Source organism: Geotrypetes seraphini, chromosome 7 (genome assembly GCF_902459505.1).
Source record: "Geotrypetes seraphini chromosome 7, aGeoSer1.1, whole genome shotgun sequence".
Classification (NCBI taxonomy): Eukaryota; Metazoa; Chordata; class Amphibia; order Gymnophiona; family Dermophiidae; genus Geotrypetes; species Geotrypetes seraphini.
In genome coordinates, this window is record NC_047090.1 from 14,329,997 (window position 1) to 14,352,286 (window position 22,290).

The 22,290-nt window shown below is 42.9% G+C and overlaps 1 protein-coding gene across 3 annotated transcripts in view; it reads right to left on the reverse strand.

Annotated features, from left to right (window-relative positions):
- PTPRB (protein tyrosine phosphatase receptor type B) overlaps positions 1 to 22,290 on the reverse strand; it is a 141,241-nt gene that overhangs the window by 40,966 nt on the left and 77,985 nt on the right. For all 3 annotated transcript variants that reach the window (XM_033952393.1, XM_033952392.1, XM_033952394.1), the window contains 6 exons: positions 19,301 to 19,564; positions 18,101 to 18,364; positions 15,464 to 15,727; positions 11,642 to 11,905; positions 9,048 to 9,317; positions 2,667 to 2,930 (listed from right to left, as the gene is read on the reverse strand). In XM_033952393.1, the coding sequence (XP_033808284.1) occupies positions 2,667 to 2,930; positions 9,048 to 9,317; positions 11,642 to 11,905; positions 15,464 to 15,727; positions 18,101 to 18,364; positions 19,301 to 19,564 (1,590 nt within the window). The remainder of the gene's footprint in view (positions 1 to 2,666; positions 2,931 to 9,047; positions 9,318 to 11,641; positions 11,906 to 15,463; positions 15,728 to 18,100; positions 18,365 to 19,300; positions 19,565 to 22,290) is intronic.

Genomic DNA, 22,290 nt, shown 5'->3' on the forward strand with positions numbered 1-22,290 from the left:
GTGCTACTCCCTATGCTCATAAGAACTCTATGAGTGTCGGGAGCAGCGCAGAGCATTCAGCGCGCTGGTCTGCGCTAAAAACCGTTTCCACACTTTTATAAAGGGGGGGGGGGGTTATTTATTTAAAACTTTTTTATATACTGCAAATTTACACCCTCCTCTTTACTATAAAATGTTTTGGAGTTTGTTCCCTTTTTCCATCACAGTCATGTCATTGATTAGGGAAGGGGAAAGAAGGTACCAATCCTCGAAGCAAAGCCAATCCAACAAGAAGAGGCACTGGAGATGTCAAAACCCTGCTATTCAAAAAATGTATCTAGATATGATGCATTTCTCATCCCCTTGTCCTTCCCCTTTCTTATAAATTTCCCTCCAAAGTCTCTACAACTCTTGTAATTTTCACTCCAAAGACTCAACCATGTAAACAGCACCTTAAATTATAATTTTCCTGGAAATGTCCAGTTAATTTCTTTTGTAATCATCCTAGAACTGCAAGGTACTGGCGGAATAGAAGTCACTAATGTAAAGTAAATCCAACCGAATGGTCAGAAATCCTGTATTTGCAGTTTGTATCAAAGTTTAAAATAAGCAAAGCTCCAAAAGACAAAGACCTGACTAGGATCCGAGTTTCCGCCTTCCTCAGGGGACAGTTGTAAACATATCTTTTGGTTGAAGAGATGCCAATGCGTTTATACTGTCCCCTGAGGAAGGCGATGGTATTGCTGAAACTCGGATCCTAGTCAGGACTTTGTCTTTTGGAACTTTGCTTGTTTTAAACTTTGAGACAAACTGAAAATAAAGGATTTGTGACCATTCGGTTGGATTTGACATCTCCGATGTCATTGACTAGCGTTTCCTTTTTTGCTTTAAATATTGTAAGTTGCTTAGATAAACGTTGATATGCGGGATAACAAATCCTATTAGCTTCACGTTTTAAGCTTCAGGTTTATTCAAATCTTTTGATACACACTCCTCCCTCAATATTTGCGGGGTTTAGGGGCAAAGTCAGCCCGCAAGTTTTGAAAATTCATGAATAACTTTTGGGCCAGCTCTGAACCACCCCTGCCTCCCTCCCGCCTTCCCCCCCCTGGCATCCCGGACCTTACCTGCTGGTCTAGTGGTCTTTCAGGGGCAGGAGCAATCTTCCTACGCTCTTGCCCCGTGCAGATCACTCATATAAAATAGCTGCCGTGAGTTGCCATTGTAGTCTCAAGAAACTATGGAAAAACACGGCAGCCATTTTGGATGAGTGATCTGCATGGGGCAGGAGCGTAGGAAGATCGCTTCTGCCCCGAAGGACTGCTAGACCACCAGGTAAGGTCCGGGAAGCAGGAGGGAGGTGGGGGTTATTCCGGTTTTAGGAAATTGTGAATAATCGAGATTGCGAGTCCTAAACGGGGTAAGTGTACCGCTTATCTAATGTCTAAGTAATTTACAAAATTATTTAAAACGCAGTTCTTTGTAAACACATTTTTCTAGATACTGATCCCTTACGATTACTCTCTGTTGAAGAATTTTCACATGATTTTTTGTATAAGCCTGGTGTGGCTCTACTCTTTAATAGTTGATTTTCTGAGGATGTTTGATCTTATTTGTTTTACAAAATTATGTATGTAAAGTTATATAAACCGTTTGGGTTTAAACGGAATAGAAATTTTTAAAATCTAAAAAAAAAAATTAGTTAAATTACAAATACTGGGAAAAGCACACAAAAAAGTCAACTAGGTCCATAGGGGTGAAGGGGAGAAATACAATATTTTGGTAAAGAAAAAAAAGATACTAAGCTATAACACCAAGGGAGGGGAACATATATTTAAAATTCTCAAACCTGTCCAGGCCATGCCAAAGCCAATCAGGCTTTTAAAATATGCATGCATTACTCCTGGCAGAATTCTGCGCAACTGTGCGAGGCAGAATTTGTGCAGAATTCCCTAGCAATGCAGAATTTACCTTTTGTGCACAGAATCACTGATCAGACCGCTTGTAAAAAAAAAAAAAAAAAAATTACACAGTGCAGGTGGAGCCTAAGAGGAGGAAGTGGAAAGAGCCAGAGCCATGTACGCTTATGCTGCCGACTCGCATGTGGCCAACAAAGTAAGTCAAGGTGGCAGATTGGGAGAGAGGATCCATGCTAGGGTAATCAGACATCCGGATTTCCCCGGACATGCCCCCACCCGCTCAGTTCCACCCATCCCCGCCCCGAATCCAACCTTAGCTCCGCCTCCTCACCTGCTCTCGTCGGACAGGAGGGCATCAGCGCGTGCGCGAATGCCCTCCTGCCCGACGGTGATTTGATAGAAGCTTTTCAAAACCTGGACAAAGCGCCGGGTTTTGAAAAGCCGTCTGGACCCCTGGACAAGTCCTCAAAAGGAGAACAAGTCCGGGGAAATCCGGACGTCTAATAACCCTAATCTAGCCCAGTTTCCCTTCTTCATGGAGGCTAATCAAGTCACAAGTACCTGGCAAAACCCCCAAATAGTAGCAGCATTTGCAAATTTTGTGGGCAGATTTTGAATTTTTTTTTGCACAAAATTTTGCACTTTTTGGGCAGAATTTTGCCAGGAGTAAGGCGTGTATATCTCATACGTGTTCATAGTAGATAATGTGTATAGGATCACCAGGAGTAGCGGCTGAGAAAAGGACCTGTTGACAAAGAGTTATATTACCTGTTCGCCCGTAGATGTAAGACTCATTTGCGAGTTCCCCGCTGTGTGTAATAATCACCATCTTGTACATCCTTCCTGACTGCAAGCCATAGAACGTATACTGCTGGAGAAGTTGGCTCACAGATCTCTTGTCCTGGAGAGTTTCGTCTAGGTTGTACAGAATTAGGTCGTAGGTGTTCATTTCTCCCTCTGAGGCGTCCCAGCTGAATGATAGGCTGTCTGTCCTGTTTCCTGTTATCTTTAGATTTGAGACGGCAGCGGGCACTGGTGAAAACAGAAATACACATATGTTCAAGCCACCATCATTGTTTTAAGTGTGTGCGATCTACAGTATTATACTGTCTTCAGTCCTAGTAACACACAAACCGGGCGAGTCTGTAACTTGGCATCTCAATTTAGATTCTACAGTGGGGCATACTTTTAGAATGGCTTTGCAATATCTAATCAATGACATGATGGTCTCGGGACTTAAGGATCTCCCGTATGAAGAACGGCTAGATAAACTACAGCTATACTCGCTCGAGGAGCGCAGAGAGACGTTCAAGTATCTCACGGGCCGCATTGAGGCGGAGGAAGATATCTTCTTTTTCAAGGGTCCCACGGCAACAAGGGGGCATCCGTGGAAAATCAGGGGCGGGAAACTGCGCGGTGACACCAGGAAATTCTTTTTCACTGAAAGGGTGGTTGATCGCTGGAATAGTCTTCCACTTCAGGTGATTGAGGCCAGCAGCGTGCCTGATTTTAAGGCCAAATGGGATCGACACGTGGGATCTATTCACAGGGTAATGGTAGGGGAGGGTCATTAGGTGGGCAGACTGGATGGGCCGTGGCCCTTATCTGCCGTCTATTTCTATGTTTCTATGTTTCTATGACAGTGATGGAAAAAGGGAAAGAACGCCAAAATATTTTATAGTAAAGGGGAGGGTGTAAACTGTTTAGATTTGTAGATTTGCAATATATAAGACATTTTTTAATAAATAAATGTGTGCCCCACTGTAGCAACATTATAGAATAAATGAACGAGTCTGCAATAGCATGGCAAAACATAGCTGCAACCCCCATGTCATGCCTAAGTGTACCAAGTTACGTACATGACTGATAGTATTCTATAAATTACATGTCACTTGGCGCCATCCTGGACATTTCAACACTGGGACACTATCAGTGATATATTCTTTCACCTATACACATCATCGCTGGAATGCTGTCTTGCTGAAACATTTCATCACTTGGACACTTCATCACCCAATACTTCATCAATGAGACATTTTTTCGCTAAGACACTTTGTCAGTAGGCCATGGCACTTCATCACCTAATACTTCATCACTAAGACAATTCATCACTAAGAACATATGAAGGACCTTCTCATCCTAGACGAGCCCCCCAATATAATTTTTTGTGTTTTTATATTTTCTCTAGTCTATTCTAGGTCCTGGGTTCAGCCCTCAAAGAGGCAGCGGGAAGTAGAATTATAAAACAACCAGGTGGTGCATAAAAAGCATATTTTATATATTCTGTATATATGTAGAAATAGGCTTGTTATTACAGAGGTACAATGCTTGGAAGAGAAATGTTACAGAGTTGCTTCTTTGCTTTGCTGAATGAAAGAGAAAAGACAGTTTGTATGAATGGATGTCCTGTAGGTCTGTGTAGGTTTGTAGGGGCTGAAGGGGGATGAAAAGAGACAGAGAGATTTAGCCTGTATTTATAGCAGGGGTAGGGAACTCCGGTCCTCGAGAGCCGTATTCCAGTCGGGTTTTCAGGATTTCCCCAATGAATATGCATTGAAAGCAGTGCATGCAAATAGATCTCGTGCATTTTCATTGGGGAAATCCTGAAAACCCGACTGGAATATGGCTCTCGAGGACCGGAGTTCCCTACCCCTGATTTATAGGTTTGAGTTTTGTTCTAAAAATAGCATCTATTGTTGGCAAGTACCGATCTTAACATATTTTCCAGTGTCTTTCTTCTGTCATAATTTGGTATCTATTTAAGACAATGGCCTTTAATTGATAAGGAAGGTGTGATACTGGTAGATAGAATCAATCTGTTTGGCTAATTTTGTTCTGTTCAAGTACTGGTCATTTGAGAAGTCCAGGCTGACTGGAAATTCCAATTCTAGCTTAAGATATGTGGATTAAGGGTAGGGGGCTTATTCAGTCTATCTGCACTAACATTCCCAGGGTCAGAATTGTTTAACATAATATCCCAGAGTCCTTTGCTGACACTCTGGTTAGGCCAAAACAAATGCTGACAGCCAGCATACAGTAATGTAATGCTGACACCATGCTTAATGAGATTAGATCAGCTTTTGAAGAGTGAAATTCAGTTCTCCTTGTTTCACTTGATTTGTTTGCTGCTTTGTCTCTAATAACTGCTTACTAAAAGTATAAAGCAAAACTATACAATAACAACAGTAACCCCATAATGAAACAACCCATATCAAACCCATATCAAACCAATGTTACACAGTCACAGTGCAACTACAGTTTCCCAAACCCTCTCTCTCTCCTCCTCCAAGATATAAACACTAATCCAAGAGGTATAACCGAAAAATAATCAAATAAACATCATATAGCGATACAGCCCCTGGTCAAAATAGCTGAGATATGCAAAGAAAGTAAAAGAAATATGCAGGAAACATAACTTACTCCCGACAAGTTCCAGAACATTTAACCCCTCTGAGCCCAGCACCAATATTTAAGCCAATAATGCTCCAACTCTTTCACCCACCCTTGAGATAGAGCCGACTGCTTGTAAACTTGCTCTGTTTGCATTAAACGCTATGAGATCTTACCTCCTCAGATAGAATTTGATATACTACAGAAGTATCTCTATTGGATTGTTGGATATGACTTAAATGTTCTAATAGATGAGTCCCGAGTTTATAAATTAACTTTCATTAAATACAAAAATTTAACAGTTTACTATTGGACCCTATAAAGTTTTAGGCAGCCATCGAGGCCAATATTCTATAAATGGTGCCTTAACTTAGGCATCTAAGATAAGAGGGAAATACCTTTTAAAAGAGATTTCCAGATGCCTAATAAAATGGCGCTGGGATTTCACCTCCAGAGGTGCCTACTGGGCATCTAACACTCCTTGTAGGCATGGCTAATGCCTAATGTGGCATTAGGCGCCTCCGTAGGCATGATTCATATCAAGAGTAGGCGCCAGAAATGTAGTCCTTGAAAATCCTGGCCTACATTTCTGGCATCTACCTTTGCCGGAGGTGCAATTCTCTAATCAGTGCCGTCACGTGATTGACAAGCGATCGGCGGCCGCTTTTAAGGCGGCCACCGACAAGGCATCGTTTAGAGAAGCTGGGCCTCAGTTTGTTGGTAGGGCATCTACCTGGGAAGATTGAAAGCCAGTAAACCCTTGTTTTTGGGGAGAAGCTTCTCCTCCCACTTATTAGAATTACTAAACCTTTTAAACATAAGAACATAAGAATAGCCTTACTGGGTCAGACCAATGGTCCATCAAGCCCGGTAGCCCATTCTCACGGTGGCCAATCCAGGTCACTAGTACCTGGCCAAAACCCAAGGTGTAGCAATATTTCATGCTACCGATCCAGGGCAAGCAGTGGCTTCCCTCATGTCTTTCTCAATAACAGACTATGGACTTTTCCTCCAGGAACTTGTCCAAACCTTTCTTAAAATCAGCTACGCTATCCGCTCTTACCACAACCTCTGGCAACGCATTCCAGAGCTTAACTATTTTCTGAGTGAAAAAAAATTTCCTCCTATTGGTTTTGAAAGTATTTCCCTGTAACTTAATCGAGTGATTCCCTAGCCTTTGTAATTTTTGACGGAATGAAAAATCGATCCACTTGTACATGTTCTACTGCTCTCAGGATTTTCCAGATTTCAATCATATCTCCCCTCCGTCGTCTCTTTTCAAAGCTGAAGAGCCCTAACTGTTTTAGTGTTTCCTCATTCTTATTTTTTGGAAAGTACGGATATCATAGAATTTGACTCTTGTTTTGTTTTTATGTTGGAGTTTAGATCAACTGATCTAAAATACGTCTAATGGAAATTACAATTACACTATTTTTACTTTCATATGTAATATTTAATTTAGAAGCTACAGCCATAGCACACATGGCCAACAAGTAGACCTAGTTAAAGAAGTGGAATCTAGATTAGCTATACATTCATCAAACTCACAGCCCGGGGGCCACTTGCAGACCGCCAGGTCCTATTTTGAGGCCCTCGGTATGTTTATCCTAATCACAAAAGTAAAATAAAACAGTTTCTTGATCACATGTCTCTTTAGCTATAAATGACAATATTATTATTAAGACTTAGGGCTCCCTACCACAGCTTGATAAAAGGACCACTTAGCCAAAAGGAAAGATTTATAAACTATGAAGAGTTTGACCTCATGTAAAATTGTCATTTCTTTACTAAGACATTAACTCTTTCTTCTGAGGCCCTCTAAGTACCTACAAACCCAAAATGGGGCCCTGCAAAGGGCTGGAGTTGGAGACCACTGAAAAAGACAGAAAAACAGGGAGGCATTGTTAATCGAGTTATCAGCAAATCCTTGCTTTTCTCCGGAGAAAATTTAAAACAACCCCAACATTGAAAATTTGACCAGTGGTCCATCGTGCCCAGCAGTCCGCTCATGCGGCGGCCCCCAGGTCAAAGACCAGTGCTCTAAAATGAGTCCAGCCTCATCTGTGTACGTCCCAGTTTAGCAAGAACTTGTCCAGCTTACTCTTGAAACCCTGGAGGGTGTTTTCCCCTATGACAGACTCCGGAAGAGTATTCCATTTGCCCTAGAGAATGACACGGTGGCGGTTTACCCGCCGCCACCGCATTTAGTCGCGGGTGACCCGCCAAAACGGGGAACAAAAACTAGCAGTCGCTGCGGGGATGGGGACAAGGCCATTCACTGCCCCGTGGAGCGGTGAATGGTCTTGTCCCCGCAGTGAGGCATGAAGGATCGCGCGGTCCCCGCAGCCCACACCTGCCTGCCCAATCGACCCTAGTGATTAGCCAGCTCTCTCCCTTCTCCTCACCTTAGTTTGTAGGTTTTCTTTTTCGGCGACCCGCACGCTATCAGAGAGCCGCGCACCCACTGCTGCTCGGTTTCGATCTTCTGCTCTGACGCAACCGGAAACAGGAAGTTGCAGCAGAGCAGAAGATTGAACACTGAGCAGCCGCTCCAGTGGCTTGCACAAATTACATTGTAACGTGCCATGAAAATAAGAGGGAGGAAGGTAGATAGATAGGCCACGTGAGAGGAGCTGAAGGGTGGTAGAAAGGAACAGATGGTAAAGGAGGGAGGGAAGGGTGGTGGTGGAAAGGAATAGAACAGACATTGAAGGAGGGTGGAGAGGAACAGACCCTGAAGGGAAATGTGGAAGACAGAGTGGGAAGAAGACAGATGCCAGACTATGGGGGAGCGGAGGGAAGAAGATGGGTGCTAGACCAATTGGGGGGGGGGGGGGGGGCGAAGGGAGAGGCACAGTAACAGCAAATGGAAGACGCAGAGAGAAGACACACAGTGGATGGAAGGAATTGAATGAGAAGATGTGGAAAGCAGAAACTAGACAACAAAGGTAGAAAAAAAATTCTATTTATTTATTTTTTGCTTTAGGATAAAGTAGTATATTAGTTGTGTTGATAAAAATTTATAAACAAAGCCCTGCCAGCTGAACATCTCTTTCTCTAGTTCAGCAGCAGAAACTTTGATTTATAAGAAAGGAATAAGCTAAATATTACAGTACTAAGGCTTATATGGATGCAGCGGGGACGGTGACGGGGCGGTGAATGGGATGGCAGTGGCGGTGACGGGGCGGTGAAAGGGATGGTGGTGACGGGGCGGTGAAGGGAACGGCGGTGACGGGGCGGTGCAGAGGATGGTGGGACGGGGACGGGGCGGTGATGGGGGACAGATTTTTTCCCTGTGTCATTCTCTAGTTTGCCCTAACTGAGTCTAGCCTTACCTGCGTATGGTCTGGTTCAGCAGGAACTCGTCTAACTTTGTCTTGAGTCCCTGGAGGGTGTTTTCCCCTATAACAGCCTCCGGAAGAGCGTTCCAGTTTTCCACCACTCTCTGGGTGAAGAAGAATTTCCTTACGTTTGTACGGAATCTATCCCCTTTCAACTTTAGAGAGTGCCTGGGCAAGTCACTTAACCCCCCCCCCCCCACCAATGCCCAGGTACATTAGGTAGAATGTGAGCCCACTGGGACAGAGAGGGAAAAATGTTTGAGTACCTGAATGTAAACCATTTAGGCTATAAGTGGTTTATAAATACAAAAAATAAAAAAAAATGATAATGATAATAATAATATTCTACTTTAAAATTCAGCAAATAGCAAAATGATCCAGTTTGACCACACAAACATAGAGTCGGATGTTCCTTTACCTGTTCGGCAGCTGGTTTCTTCTCCAGTGCTAAAGAGGCCTCCGCTGACCGTGAACACGCGGATTTTGTACTTTTTGCCTGGTATTAGGTTTTCAAATTTGTGCTGCTTGATGGTAGCTGGTTCTGACCTGTTGATCAGAAGGTCGCCTTGTTCAGTTAGGAGCAGAAGGTCATACCTGTCCGCCACCCCCGCAGCACCGTGCCAACTTACAACAAGAGAATGGCTGCTGTATGCATTGCTGGCAGATAATCCCTGGACCGAGGCTGGCACTGTGGAGAGAAGGGGGAACGGGATTCATTTCTTTTACTTTCCAACATGGAATCCTAAGTGGTTTAAATTACAGGGTAGTTTTCAAACTGCCTTTAGAGCTGGCAGTCCTGCGTGTACTTCATTTTCAAAGGAAAACTCCTTAAAGGACATGGGCCAGACTATTTGAAGAACAGGATCTCCCTCCACACATCTCCAAGGCTGCTAAGATCCTCCCAAGGAGCATCCCTAGTCAACATCCTCTCCAAAGGAAATCACTTGATGTGATGTCCACCAATGAACCTTCTCCAGAGGAGCCCTCATGTTCTGGAATGCACACTAGAGAAGGCCATGGGGACAATTTTTTCCCCTTCCCCACGGGAACTCATTTTCCCGTCCTGGAGAGTTCTTTTCCTTAACCTGCCCCATTCCTGCAAGCTGCATCCTCATCTGCACAAGCCTCAAACATCATCAGTAGCAACATTCTAGATCTCAGATTGTGATGTCATAATGCCTCATTCCACCAATGCCTAAGCTCTGTCCTCATCTGCACAAGCACTTTAACATCATAAGTAGCAATGTTCTAGAGCTCCGATTGTGATGTCATAATGCTTCATTCCACCAATGCCTAAACTCCGTCCTCATCTGCACAAGCCTCAAATCCTTTGAAAAGAGTTTGAGGTTTGTGCGGTTAAGGCAGAGCTTACAGGAATGGGACAGGAAAAGAACTCACGGGGATGGGACGGCAAAATGAGTTCCTGCGTGAATGGGGAAAAATTCGTCCCCGTGTCATTCTCCAGCATGGTCTACAACAATGTTTGTTGTTTATTTAAAGCTTCTATACCGCTAACTAATGACTATGAGGTCAAGTTAGAGCGGTTTACATGAGCAGGTTTGATGGAAATATGAACATTAACGTCAATAATGGTGTTACAATTTATGAGCTACAACTTATGAAGTATAGTCAAGGAGTAACTCAACACAGCAGGAGTTATGATAAAATAGCTTATCAATGGCAATAAATACAGATATCCAAATCTTTGACCTAGTCTATCGTTTGACTCAACAATAAAGAATTCTATAACCCTATACACTTCTCCCTCCAGATTCGCGGGGGATAGGGGCAGAGCCGGACCGCGAATGGTGAAATACCGCGAATATCTTCTGGTCCGGCTCTGACCCACCCCCACCTCCCTCCTGCCTTCCCCCCGGCATCCCGGCCTTACCTGGTGGTCTAGCGGGCTTTCGGGGCAGGAGCGATCTTCCTACGCTCCTGCCCCCGTGCAGATCGCCAATAGGAAATAGCTGCAGTGAGTTCCCGTAGTCTCTTGAGACTACGACGGGAACTCCCCACAGCCATAGAGTGAAATGCTGCTTCCCAGCATGCATAGAGAAAATCGCTTGCCTGCTTAAAGCTTTCTGTATTGCTGCTTGCCTGCCAAAAGAATTCTGAATTCTGAATCGCTGCTTGCCTGCCCAGAGCTTTCTGAATCGCTGTATCGTTATTCCACTAACATAGTATTTAGTTGTACTGCAGTCCCTTCCATAAACCGCGAATCTGAATTTTATATGTTATTCGCAGTTTTATTAACAAAACCGCTATTTTTTTGCAAAAAACCACGATTAACAAATACAATTCATATTCGCGGCTATAGCTGGAACGTATCCCCCGCGAATACGGAGGGAGAAGTGTATCTAAATGTGACTTTCACTCTGTTTCTCTTCCTCCCCACAAATATGCATGTATTCCAAAACATCACTGTTATTCTAAATATTCATTGTATTCAAGGACTTTCATTGTTATGTCTTCGCTGACTGTCCAGCTCTTCTTATTGTAAACCGCCTCGAACCTACTTTGGCAGTATATAAAAAATAAAATTATTATTATTATTATTATTAAATAAGGTTGCCAAATAGTAAAAAATTGTCTTCCCTGTCTAGTGTCCCATTCTGATAATTGCACACTTTCCATTGTTAAAATGTGTAACGTTCTAGAACGCCAATGACTATATGTTGGTCTTAAAGGTCCAATCCAAAGATAATGGGGTCCTTTTATCAAGCTGCGGTAGGGGAGTTTAACACATGTTAAACTGCCTGCCGCACTAGCCATTAACGCCTGCATTGAGCGGGCGTTAGTATTTTAGCCAGCCGCGGGGGTTAGCGCGGCTTGATAAAAGGACCCCAAAGTATGACTTTCAAACCTGATAAGGTTGTTCTTTCAAGAAAGCCTTTTAGGCCTCAAAAATCCAAAATATATACCATAACATTTTTAATGCCATAACATCAAGTCATAGTACTTTTGACCTCGGTCAAAGTTATCAAGAACGCAGTGCTGGGGGAATCCTACCTGTGCGTCCATAGGCTGTCAGACTGTTGTGTAACGGGCCACTGTTTGACTGTACCACTGCCCGGTACTGCTCTCCCGCCTCTAGCGTCTGAAAAGTGTGCTCATAGGTATGTTTGGAAATGGTCTGGAAATCAATCTGCTGATTTTTACAGAAAATTGTCACCGTGTAGGAATCAACGTCTCCACCTCCAGGGGTCCAGTTCACCTTCAGGCTGTTTGTCATGCCATTGGAAGAAATGTGAATGTTTTTCACCGCGCTGGGAACTGGAAAAGGACAAAGCAGTACAACTCAGAAGAAAGAGTCGGGAGGAAGGACAAGGTACTGACTGTAATAGCTTTATTTATAACTATCCCCTTCCTTTACTAAAACGTAGCCTGGGTTTTAACGCCAGCAGCAGTGGTAACTGCTCCACCGCTCATAGGAATTCTATGTGCATTGGAGCAGTCACCGCCGCTGCTGGCGTTAAAATCCGCACCACGCGTTGGTTGCCAGTGCCAGATTTTTCAAGATTATCCAGCATTTTCATAAACTTACTTATATTTTCCATGTTAAAAAAATATAATATTGATGCAATTTTTAAAATATTTACACAAATATGTACCTGACACACAAAAAAAAATCACCGCATAAGACGCAAGAAGACACAAAAAGAAAGACAAATTTCTAACAAAGGCCATGACATGGTACTACACAGACCTCAAATGAGGGGGAGAACCAAGGAAGAAAAGCCTTGAGGGAAAAAGGGGGAAACCAATCACTCAAAGTCCTACTAACAGAACTCCAATATTAAATAATTTAAAACTCTATTAAAAGTTATTTCTAGAATTTCTACTGGGTCCAATTACTTTGGGAGAGGAGTAGAAAAGGGAAAGGTTTTGGCCAGGTACTCTTTGGGTTTTGGCCAGGTACTAGTGACCTGGATTGGCCACCGTGAGAACGGGCTACTGGGCTTGATGGACCATTGGTCTGAGTCTGACCCAGCAAGGCTATTCTTATGCTCTTATATGGGGGAAGCCACTGCTTGCCCTGGATCGGTAGCATGGAATGTTGCTACTCTTTGGGATTCCGGAATCTTGCTATTCCTTGGGATTCTGCATGGAATGTTGCTACTCCTTGGGTTTTGGCCAGGTACTAGGGACCTGGATTGGCCACCGTGAGAACTGGGCTTGCTGGACCGTTGGTCTGCCCCAGTAAGGCTATTCTTATGTTCTTAAGGAGAAAGGGACTGGGGAAAACTTGGCAAAGGGAGAATGGATATCAGTCAAACCATAGAAGAGATTGTAGATAAGGGGAAAACAAGTTTTCTCTAATCCCCCTCCATCACTGGCAACTTTTCCCTTAAACCCCATGACTTATCCCACAGGAGAAGCAGCAGGACACCCCAGGCTGTGTTCTTCTCTTTGGGTTCCAGGTTGAACTGTTGTAACCATCGGACCAGAAGCAGAGGGAGAGGATGCGGCTTTGAGTGGAACGTTGCGTGGGATTGCGATGGGTCATTCTGCGGCTGCCAGGATTGCAAACAAGAAGACAGAAGAAGGTCCCTTATTTTGTGCAATACATAGCTCTTGGGACTCGACACGGATTGCACTACGTTGCTCCTCCAGAGCCTTTGCCACTACTTTCGCCCTCTGTCTCTGAGGAACGGGGTTTCCACAAGAAGGATGGGGTTTTGTGGTCCTTTCCGTGGCCATGGAATCACAGGAGACCGTGGTCCCTGAGTACAGAACTGATTTTTATATAACAAATCAGAGCTTGAAAAACAAGCATCCTATTGGCTCACTCCTGTGTCATATATGTCTAATATATTAAGAGATTTCAGCTGTTTTGTATTTCTGGGAAAATGGCGTCTTGAAAACTGACTCTGGGTCCAGATGATATCATGTGCTTTTCCTGGAGCAGATACAATTGTGACCATCCTGAACAAACATTTCTGGAATGTAGAAGTCTTTCATATAACCCCCCCAAACCCCCCCCCCCCCCAACAACAACAACCTAGAAACCCACAACAAACAAACAAACAAAAACCCAAACAAACCCAAAGAGGAAGGGTCTAACAACAAACAACCAGAGTAAAGAAAACGTAAGATCAAACAAATATATCAATGACATAGATAATTTAATAAATACTTATTCAAAGCCTACAAAAACTGGACCGTGGTGGCAAGTCAAATGGGTGCAAGACAAAAGCGTGCGGACAATTGTGCGAAAACAACTGAGCGCAAGACAATTGAGCGTGAAGACAATTGAGTGTGAAAACAACTGAGTGCACGACAATTGAGCGCAAGACAACTCAGTGCAAGACAATTAAGCGCAAGACAACTGAGCGCAAGACAATTGAGCACGAGCACAATTGCGCACAAGACAACTGAGCGCATGACAACTCAGCGCAAGACAACTCAGCGCAAGACAACTCAGCGCAAGACAACTCAGCGCAAGACAACTCAGCGCAAGACAATTAAGCGCAAGACAATTAAGCGCAAGACAACCGAGTGCATGACAATTAAGTGCAAGACAACTTAGCTCAGGACAATTGCGCACAGCGAACTACAGCGCAAGACATTGACGTCAAACGTGACTGTGTTTTGCAAGTGCATTTTTATCACTATGGTTACCCAGCCTCTTTGTGCCGAGAATGTGAGTCACGTGAATGCATTTACCCTGGACCGTGTCCTTTTTAAAAAAATATAAATATTTATTATCATTTATTTCATTGATACATTTGATTTGGAATCTTTCAGATATAAAACATTGATATATTTGTACTAAACAGGTGTTTTTGCTCACTTGAAAACGGAAGCAAGTGTACTATGAAAAAAAGTGGATTTGTAGACGACAACAGCCGTGTCATTTTGGGGTCCTTTTATTAAGGCCCGTTAACCGATTTAGCGCATGCTATAAGAACATAAGAACATAAGCAGTGCCTCCGCCGGGCCAGACCAGAGGTCCATCATGCCCAGCAGTCCGCTCACGCGGCGGCCCATCAGGTCCAGGACCTGTATAGTGATCCTCTGTCTATACCCTTTTCCTTCAGGAAGTTATCCAGTCCCTTCTTGAACCCCAAAACTGTACTCTGTCCCATTACACCCTCTGGAAGCACATTCCAGGTGTCCACCACCCTTTAGATGAAGAAGAATTTCCTAGCATTGGTTCTGAATCTGTCCCCTCTTAATCTTTCCGAATGCCCTCTCATTCTTGTAGTTTTTGAAAATTTGAAGAATTTGTCCCTCTCTACTTTCTCTATGCCCTTCTTTGTGTCTTTTTAGATAAGAAAGGTGAGTGAAGCTTTTATCACACTCAGTACATGTAAATGGTTTGTTCCCTGTGTGGATCATTTGGTGTTTTTTTAGTCCTGATCTATCAGTGAAGTTTTTATTACACTCAGTACATGTGTATGGCTTATCTCCCACGTGGATCCTCTGGTGACTTTTTAGATTTGAAAGCCGAGTGAAGCTTTTATTACACTCAGTACATGTAAATGGTTTGTCTCCTGTGTGGATCCTCTGGTGTCTTTTTAGGCATGAAAGGTGAGTGAAACTTTTATTACACTCAGTGCATCTAAATGGTCTGTCCCCTGTATGGATCCTCTGGTGAATTTTTAGACATAAAAGCTGAATGAAACTTTTATAATCTATGGGAACCTTAGCAGGTAGCATGCCTTAATAAAAGGATCCCTTTATCTTTGCTTTCCTTATCTAAAACTGCTGAATTTTCTGTTTTGCATTCTTTTTTTTGCAGAGCTCATTCTCCCCAAACTGTCTGTGCTTCACTGCGCCTGGAGAATGGCAAAGTTTGCCACCATTGCTTTCTGTGGTACCATTTACCTGTTAGGCCTTCCACGAAGGTCGCTCGCTGGGCTTCTCCACTGAAAGTTAAGAGGACGATTTTGTACAGGCGCCCCGGGGTCAGAGAAGTAAACTGGTACTCCACGGCAGTGTTGCTAAGCGTGATGGGTGGAAAGACCTTCATATCATTGAAGAGTAGTTGAATCTCGTAATGGTCCAAGTCACCATCAGCCTTAGACCAAGTCACCCGTAGGTCTTCCGTGCTTCTGCTGGCAAGAGCCAACTCCTTCACCGACTCTGGAACTGGTTACGGGGGAAAATAGCAGAGACACAGTTTTATTATCAAAATAATTTCAAAGCCATTAGGAGGGGGGGAGGGGGGATTTTATAACAGGTCACCTCTATGCGAAGGTCAAAAAGACACCAATTTAAAACTTGGTTTAGAAAGGCAACATTGGCATTTAATTATCTTGGTAAAACAGGTGCCCAGAATCAGTTCCAAATGCCCACTGGTGCAAATGTGGGTGTATACTATCCCCCGAATTCTATATATGGGGCCTAGATTTGCATGCCAAGATGTACATGCAAATTAATTGGATAACGAGCCAATTAATGTCAATAATTGACCGATTAAAGAGAAAGGAAATCTCTCTAGGAATCAGAATCACCGCTATGTGTCATATAAGTGAGCCAAGTCTAGGACAATCAAGCTATTGTGACATCACTGATGAGGTTGGCTCTTATTGGAGGAATGAGGCATGATGACATCACAATCTCAGCTCTGGTTACTAGAGGCTGAAACTCTTCACACTAAAGGGGGATATTTGCAGCCGTAGTAGGGGAAATATAGTGCACAGTGATTCAGTCAGCAGTTGAAATCAAACTGTTATTTTTTTCTTTTTTTTAGTTCACACACTTTATTGATTTTATCAATAAGTACAAAAGGACACATCTGTTAAGTTGTAGACCTAAGGTAATTAGCATGTTCACAAATACTGCGGCTGTAGATGGGCTAAGCCACGATTTATGGTCTGACATGTTTCATCCCAGAAATGGGTACAAATAATGGATGTTTTGCATCCGGAAAGGCTTTATCAAAGTGCCAGTTTGGTTTTAGAGAGGGGTGTATTAGATGTTTTTCAAAAAAAAGTGCTATCAATACCATCCATTATTCCATGTCGGGTAATTGCTCCATAATATCTTTTGAATACCCAGTGGGGTAATTTCATTACCAGGGGACGTACATGGAAAGTCAAAAAGATGCTTATTTTCTCAACGCCTATGTTCCTGGATGAAATGGCGTCTCAGAACCAGCTCAATAGCATGCAACTGCCCCGACATTTACACCCGCTCCAAAGTTGTTGCACAAGTGAGCACGAAATCTACGTAAGTACTGGAATAATATATATATATATAATAATATAATATATAATATAATATTATATTATATATATATATTATATATATATTATAATATATATATATATATCTTATATATAATATAATATATAATATAATATATATATTATATAATATATATATATTATATATTATATAATATATATATATTATATATTATATAATATATATAAATTATATATTATATAATATATATAAATTTTATATAATATATATATATATATTATATATTATATATATATATATATATTATAATATATATTATATATATATATATATATATATATATATATATATATATATATATATATATATATATATATTATTCCAGTACTTACGTAGATTTCGTGCTCACTTGTGCAACAACTTTGGAGCGGGTGTAAATGTTGGGGCGACTAAAATGGTTAAGGGGCTGGAGAAGTTGCCGTACTGTGAGAGATTAGAGAAAATGGGCCTCTTCTCCCTTGAAAAGAGGAGACTGAGAGGGGACATGATTGAAACATTCAAGATAATGAAGGGAATAGGCTTAGCCGATAAAGACAGGTTGTTTATCCTCTCCAAGGTAGAGAGAACGAGAGGGCACTCTTTGAAGTTAATAGGGGACAGATTCCGTACAAACGTAAGGAAGTTCTTCTTCACCCAGAGAGTGGTGGAAAACTGGAACGCTCTTCCGGAGGCTGTTATAGGGGAAAACACCCTTCAGGGATTCAAGACAAAGTTGGACAAGTTCCTGCTGAACCAGAACGTACGCAGGTAAGGCTAGACTCAGTTAGGGCTCTGGTCTTTGACCTAAGGGCTGCCGCAGAAGCAGGGCTGACCCAGCAGTGGCAATTCTTATGTTCTTATGTCCAGTATCCCTTGTTTTTATATGTTTTTATGTTTTAATATGTTTTTATGTTTTTTTATATTGTACACCACTTAGAAACCTGATTAAGCGGTTTAAAAATCTTTTAATAAACTTGAAACTTCTTAACTCTTCCTCTTCACCCAAATTCGGCCTCCAGCAACACTTGTGTGCATTTTGCTATATACACACCAGCTTGCTGGTTTGAGTACTTATGTGTCTGCCTATGGCTGCACAATTTCATAAAAGCCAACTTCCACAGAGAAAACAGTCTTTACGCATGCAAAAACTGTTATAAAATTATTCCCCCCCCCTTCCATTTTCCAAATTCTACCATGTTTACTCTTAAAAGCACACATTTGCCTGTCTTCCCGACATCATTCATTGCCCATTTGACTCTAGTGCACACTTACAGGTTCTACCACTGCCCATGGCACTGGTCTCGTATGCTCCACTTCTTGTGGTCACCGTCACACTGTAAAGCCTCCCGGGGACAAGCTTGGTGAAAACGCATCCGTTCTCAGTCTTGGGAACGGTTTTTGTCTGGATGAAGTCGTTGTTGTTCTTGATGATGATTTGATAGTCGTCAAAGTCTCCGGTGGCATCAAGCCAGGACACTTTCAAGTAGTCACTTCGGGCTGAGTTGCTTACTGTCAGCCCCTGAACACCGGAGGGTACTGAAGAGGGGAAGGAAGGAGTGTTATGGATTCCAAAACAATACATTTGAAACATGCACTGTTTAAGGGTTAAAACGCAGAATGGCGTCTTGGCAATACGATTTAGAGGCGCGATACCTTGTACCACCTAGCATGTGTACCTAGATAGTGTCACCCACTACATCAATCAGTGCACGTGTCGTTGAAGGAAAAGGATCTCAGAAATCCAAACCATAGATTATTCCCCCTCTTGTACAAAACCGCGCTAGCGTTTTTTAGCACAGAGAGCTGCGCTGAATGGCCCACGCTGCTCCCGACGCTCATTGAGTTCCTATAAGCGTCGGGAGCAGCTCGGGCCATTCAGCGCAGCTCTCTGTGCTAAAAAAACGCTAGCGGGGTTTCGTAGAAGAGGGGGTATATTGTTGTCTATTGGTTATAACTGGATTGAATTTTCTTTCATTGATCCCGAAAAACCTTCAAAGTTTTAACTTTAATTCTTTTGTATGAAAAAAAAATTTTTTTTTTTAAATTATTTTTTCTCTTCAATTCATTCCAATCCTTTTGACTCAAGATACGTGACAAAATATTAATATACAAAAAACAAGAGAACTGCAGTGAGTTTCCATTTTTTTCATAATTTATTTTTCCTATGATATGAAAAACCCCCTGGACCAAGGGCTATAGCTTGCCACTTGGGCTACAGTCTGGGAGCTGAAACACCCGCACCCCTGTATCTGGCAGCTAAGTGTAACTGCTGTGCCCTTACCCAAGGGCTCTGAGTACTGCCTTTACAGGACAGAATCTGAACCCTCAAGCCTTCTATTTGACAGTGTCCAGTACTGGCATGAACCCATCAGGCCAGCCTCTTGCACATATTGGAAATAAACCTTTTCTTGATAGTTATTAAAGGTTCTGGCCCAGCTTGGCTGAAAACGTTCTGAAGAATCTCTCGTTTACCTGTCCGCTCTTGGGCGAAGGAACGATTTTCAAACTTGCCGCTCTTTGTGGTTATCGTCACGTTGTAAAGCCGCCCGGGTGTCAGGGAGCTGAAGGAACATTCGGTGACAGACTTTGAAAGTGACAGAAACTGGACCATCTTGTCCTTGTGAGACAGGGTGACCAGGTAGCCATCGACATCTCCAGGGGCCAAAAGCCAGGACACAGCGAGGTAGTCGCTCCGGCCAAAGTTATTCACCGTGACGCCTCTCACGCTGGAGGGAACTGTCATGGAACGGGAGAGGAAGAATCAGAGCTTGACATGGTCTCCGCTACTCCTTGTCAAACAGGAATGGGATGGAAGACCAAAGAACTGTCACTTTGAAAATTATTCCAGGAAATCTACCTGCACACATTGACCTGATAGATTTCTCATGAAAAAAATATCCATCAGCTTTTGAGAATATAAAAATGTATTTCATTTATTTTTAAAATTTATATACCGTTTTATTCCAAAATGGTTTACAAATAGTTACATACATAAAATATTATAAAATCAGAACAAGGTAAGAACAAAACAAACAGATTCAATCCTTGCATAAAATCAATTTCTCAAAGAAATGCATCTACAATAATTGTGTTTTCAGCATTTTCCAAAACGAGCTGATATCTCTACATTTTCGGATTTGACCAACCAGGCTTAACCCCTGCACTTGTAAAAGTCATGGCATCCGTTTCCACATATTTAGGGCTAGCCTTCGTTTTCAGCAATGCCGAACTTTCAGAGTGCAATGATCTTAATGGCTGATACTCAGACATCAAACCTTTAAAAAAATTCAGGGATCGTATCATATCAAATGTGGGTTTCCTTCCAAATCCCAAGGATGTCTCTCACAGGTAAAAGTATGTGCAAAATATACGTTTACTTGCACATAGAACAGGGGATTTCAGATAGCAGGATTTTGCTCCTGGAAATGACTTTGAAAACCGCCCTCTGTAAGTGCACAAGTCATTAAGGACAAGGGCGTGCAAGGTCAAAGAGTTGAGTAGATACATTTATAGAACCACTAGTCTTTAAGCCCGTTACATTAACGGGTGCTAGAGTAGATGTCTGTCTGTCTGGGGGTTTTTTTCTTTGTCCTTGGACGTTGCCTGTCTGTCTGTCATTTTTTCTGTCTGTGTCTCTCCCTATGTCCTTAGTGCCCCTAGTGCCTCCTTCCCATGTCCTTAGTACCCCTTCCTACGTCCTTAGTGCCCCCAGTACTTCCTTCCTGTGTCAATAATGCCCACAGTGCCCCAGTGCCTCCGTACTGTGTCCTTAGTGCCCCCAGTGTCTCCTTTCTATGTAATTAGTGCCCCTAGTACCTCCTACCCGTGTCCTGGTTCTCAGCTAGTTTGCTCTATTGGGTTACTCTTACCTTAAGTTTAATGCTTGCTTTGAACATTAAACATTAAGCTAAAAGTAGCTACAGTTCCAAGATGATTGAGATAAATAGTGTAAACCATTTCCAGGAGCTGACAACAAACCGTGACTTATTTCTCCCTTCAGCTCCTTCAATTAGCAGCTCTGGGGCTATTCAGCTGAGCACACTCTTCACCTCATAAATCAAGGGGGCAGAAGATTCAAAGCTCTCCTTCTCACCCAGGCTAAAAGCTTAGTCTAGAAATCCTACATCTGGGCCTCACTTAGTTTATGCAAGTTGGCGATTCTTTCATAGAATAAGTTCATTTATAAGCAGGTCCGATTATTGCATTCTTAAACAAAAGCACAGCTCAGTATTCAGGGTGGGAATGGTCTGGCCGACTCCCTTGCCGGAGTTATTTTTCAGTTTAAAGGTGCCGCGGCAGCTCCTCTAACGATCCCCGCCTGCATCGGAAGTCTTCTCTGAAGCAGGTGCGGCTCGTGACAGGAGCCGTGGCGGCACCTGTAAACTGAAAAATAACTCCGGCAAGGGAGTCGGCCAACTGGCAGTTAAATTCGGAGCTTCGGTCTGGCCTGCTCCCTGCTCGCCTTGCCGTATTGTATTTTTTAGTTGAAAGACGTGGCGGCGGCTCCTCTCAGGATCCCCACCTCCGTTGGAAGTCCGACGCAGGCGGGGATCATGAGAGGAGCCACCGCCGCGTCTTTCAACTAAAAAAATACAATACCACAAGGCGAGCAGGGAGCAGGCCAGACCGAAAAACAGGAGGAAAAACAGAACCCTAAGCGCGCATGCGCACTCCTACCTGCGGGGTCCTACATCTCACGGAAAACAGACGCACGCAGGTGGGAGTGCGCATGCGCAGCTTAGGGGTTTATTATACAGTGGTGCCTCGCATAACGAACGCTGCACACAACGAACTTCATGTCTTGATTCACACAACGAACTTCGTTTCACACAACGAAGTCGCCCGAGCTGCCGATGTATTGCATCCTTCCGTGCAGGCACTGCAGGCAGTCGTTAGTCACTGCGCTTAACTGCCCTCTCTCACTGTATACAGTTGTCCTTTTAAGATAAACTCAATATTTTTTATATATCATGGCTTCTAAAAAAAGCAGGAAGGTGATTTCTGTTGAAATGAAACGGGAAATAATTAGAAGGAGTGAATGTGGGGTAAAACAGTGTGACCTCGTCAAAGAGTTTGGCCTCAGCAAGACCACCATTTTCACCATTTTGACAAATTTATCTTTTTTTATGTCATCTTAGCATATTTTATGCTGCAGAACGAATTATTTTTTTTAACATGTATTGTTATGGGAAAACGCGTTTCACATAACGAACTTTTCGCATAACAAACTTGCTCCTGGAACGAATTAAGTTCGTTGTATGAGGCACCACTGTATTAGATATGAAGAACCTTATTGATTAAGGCCCGGATTCTCTAACTGGAGCCCAAACTAGGGTTGCCAGATTTTACATTAGAAAAACCGGACACATAGGCCCACCCCCAGGCCCGCCCAGTTCCACCCATCCCTGCCCCGTTACACCCCAGTCCCACCCCCCAATTCTGCCCTAGATCCACCCCACCCC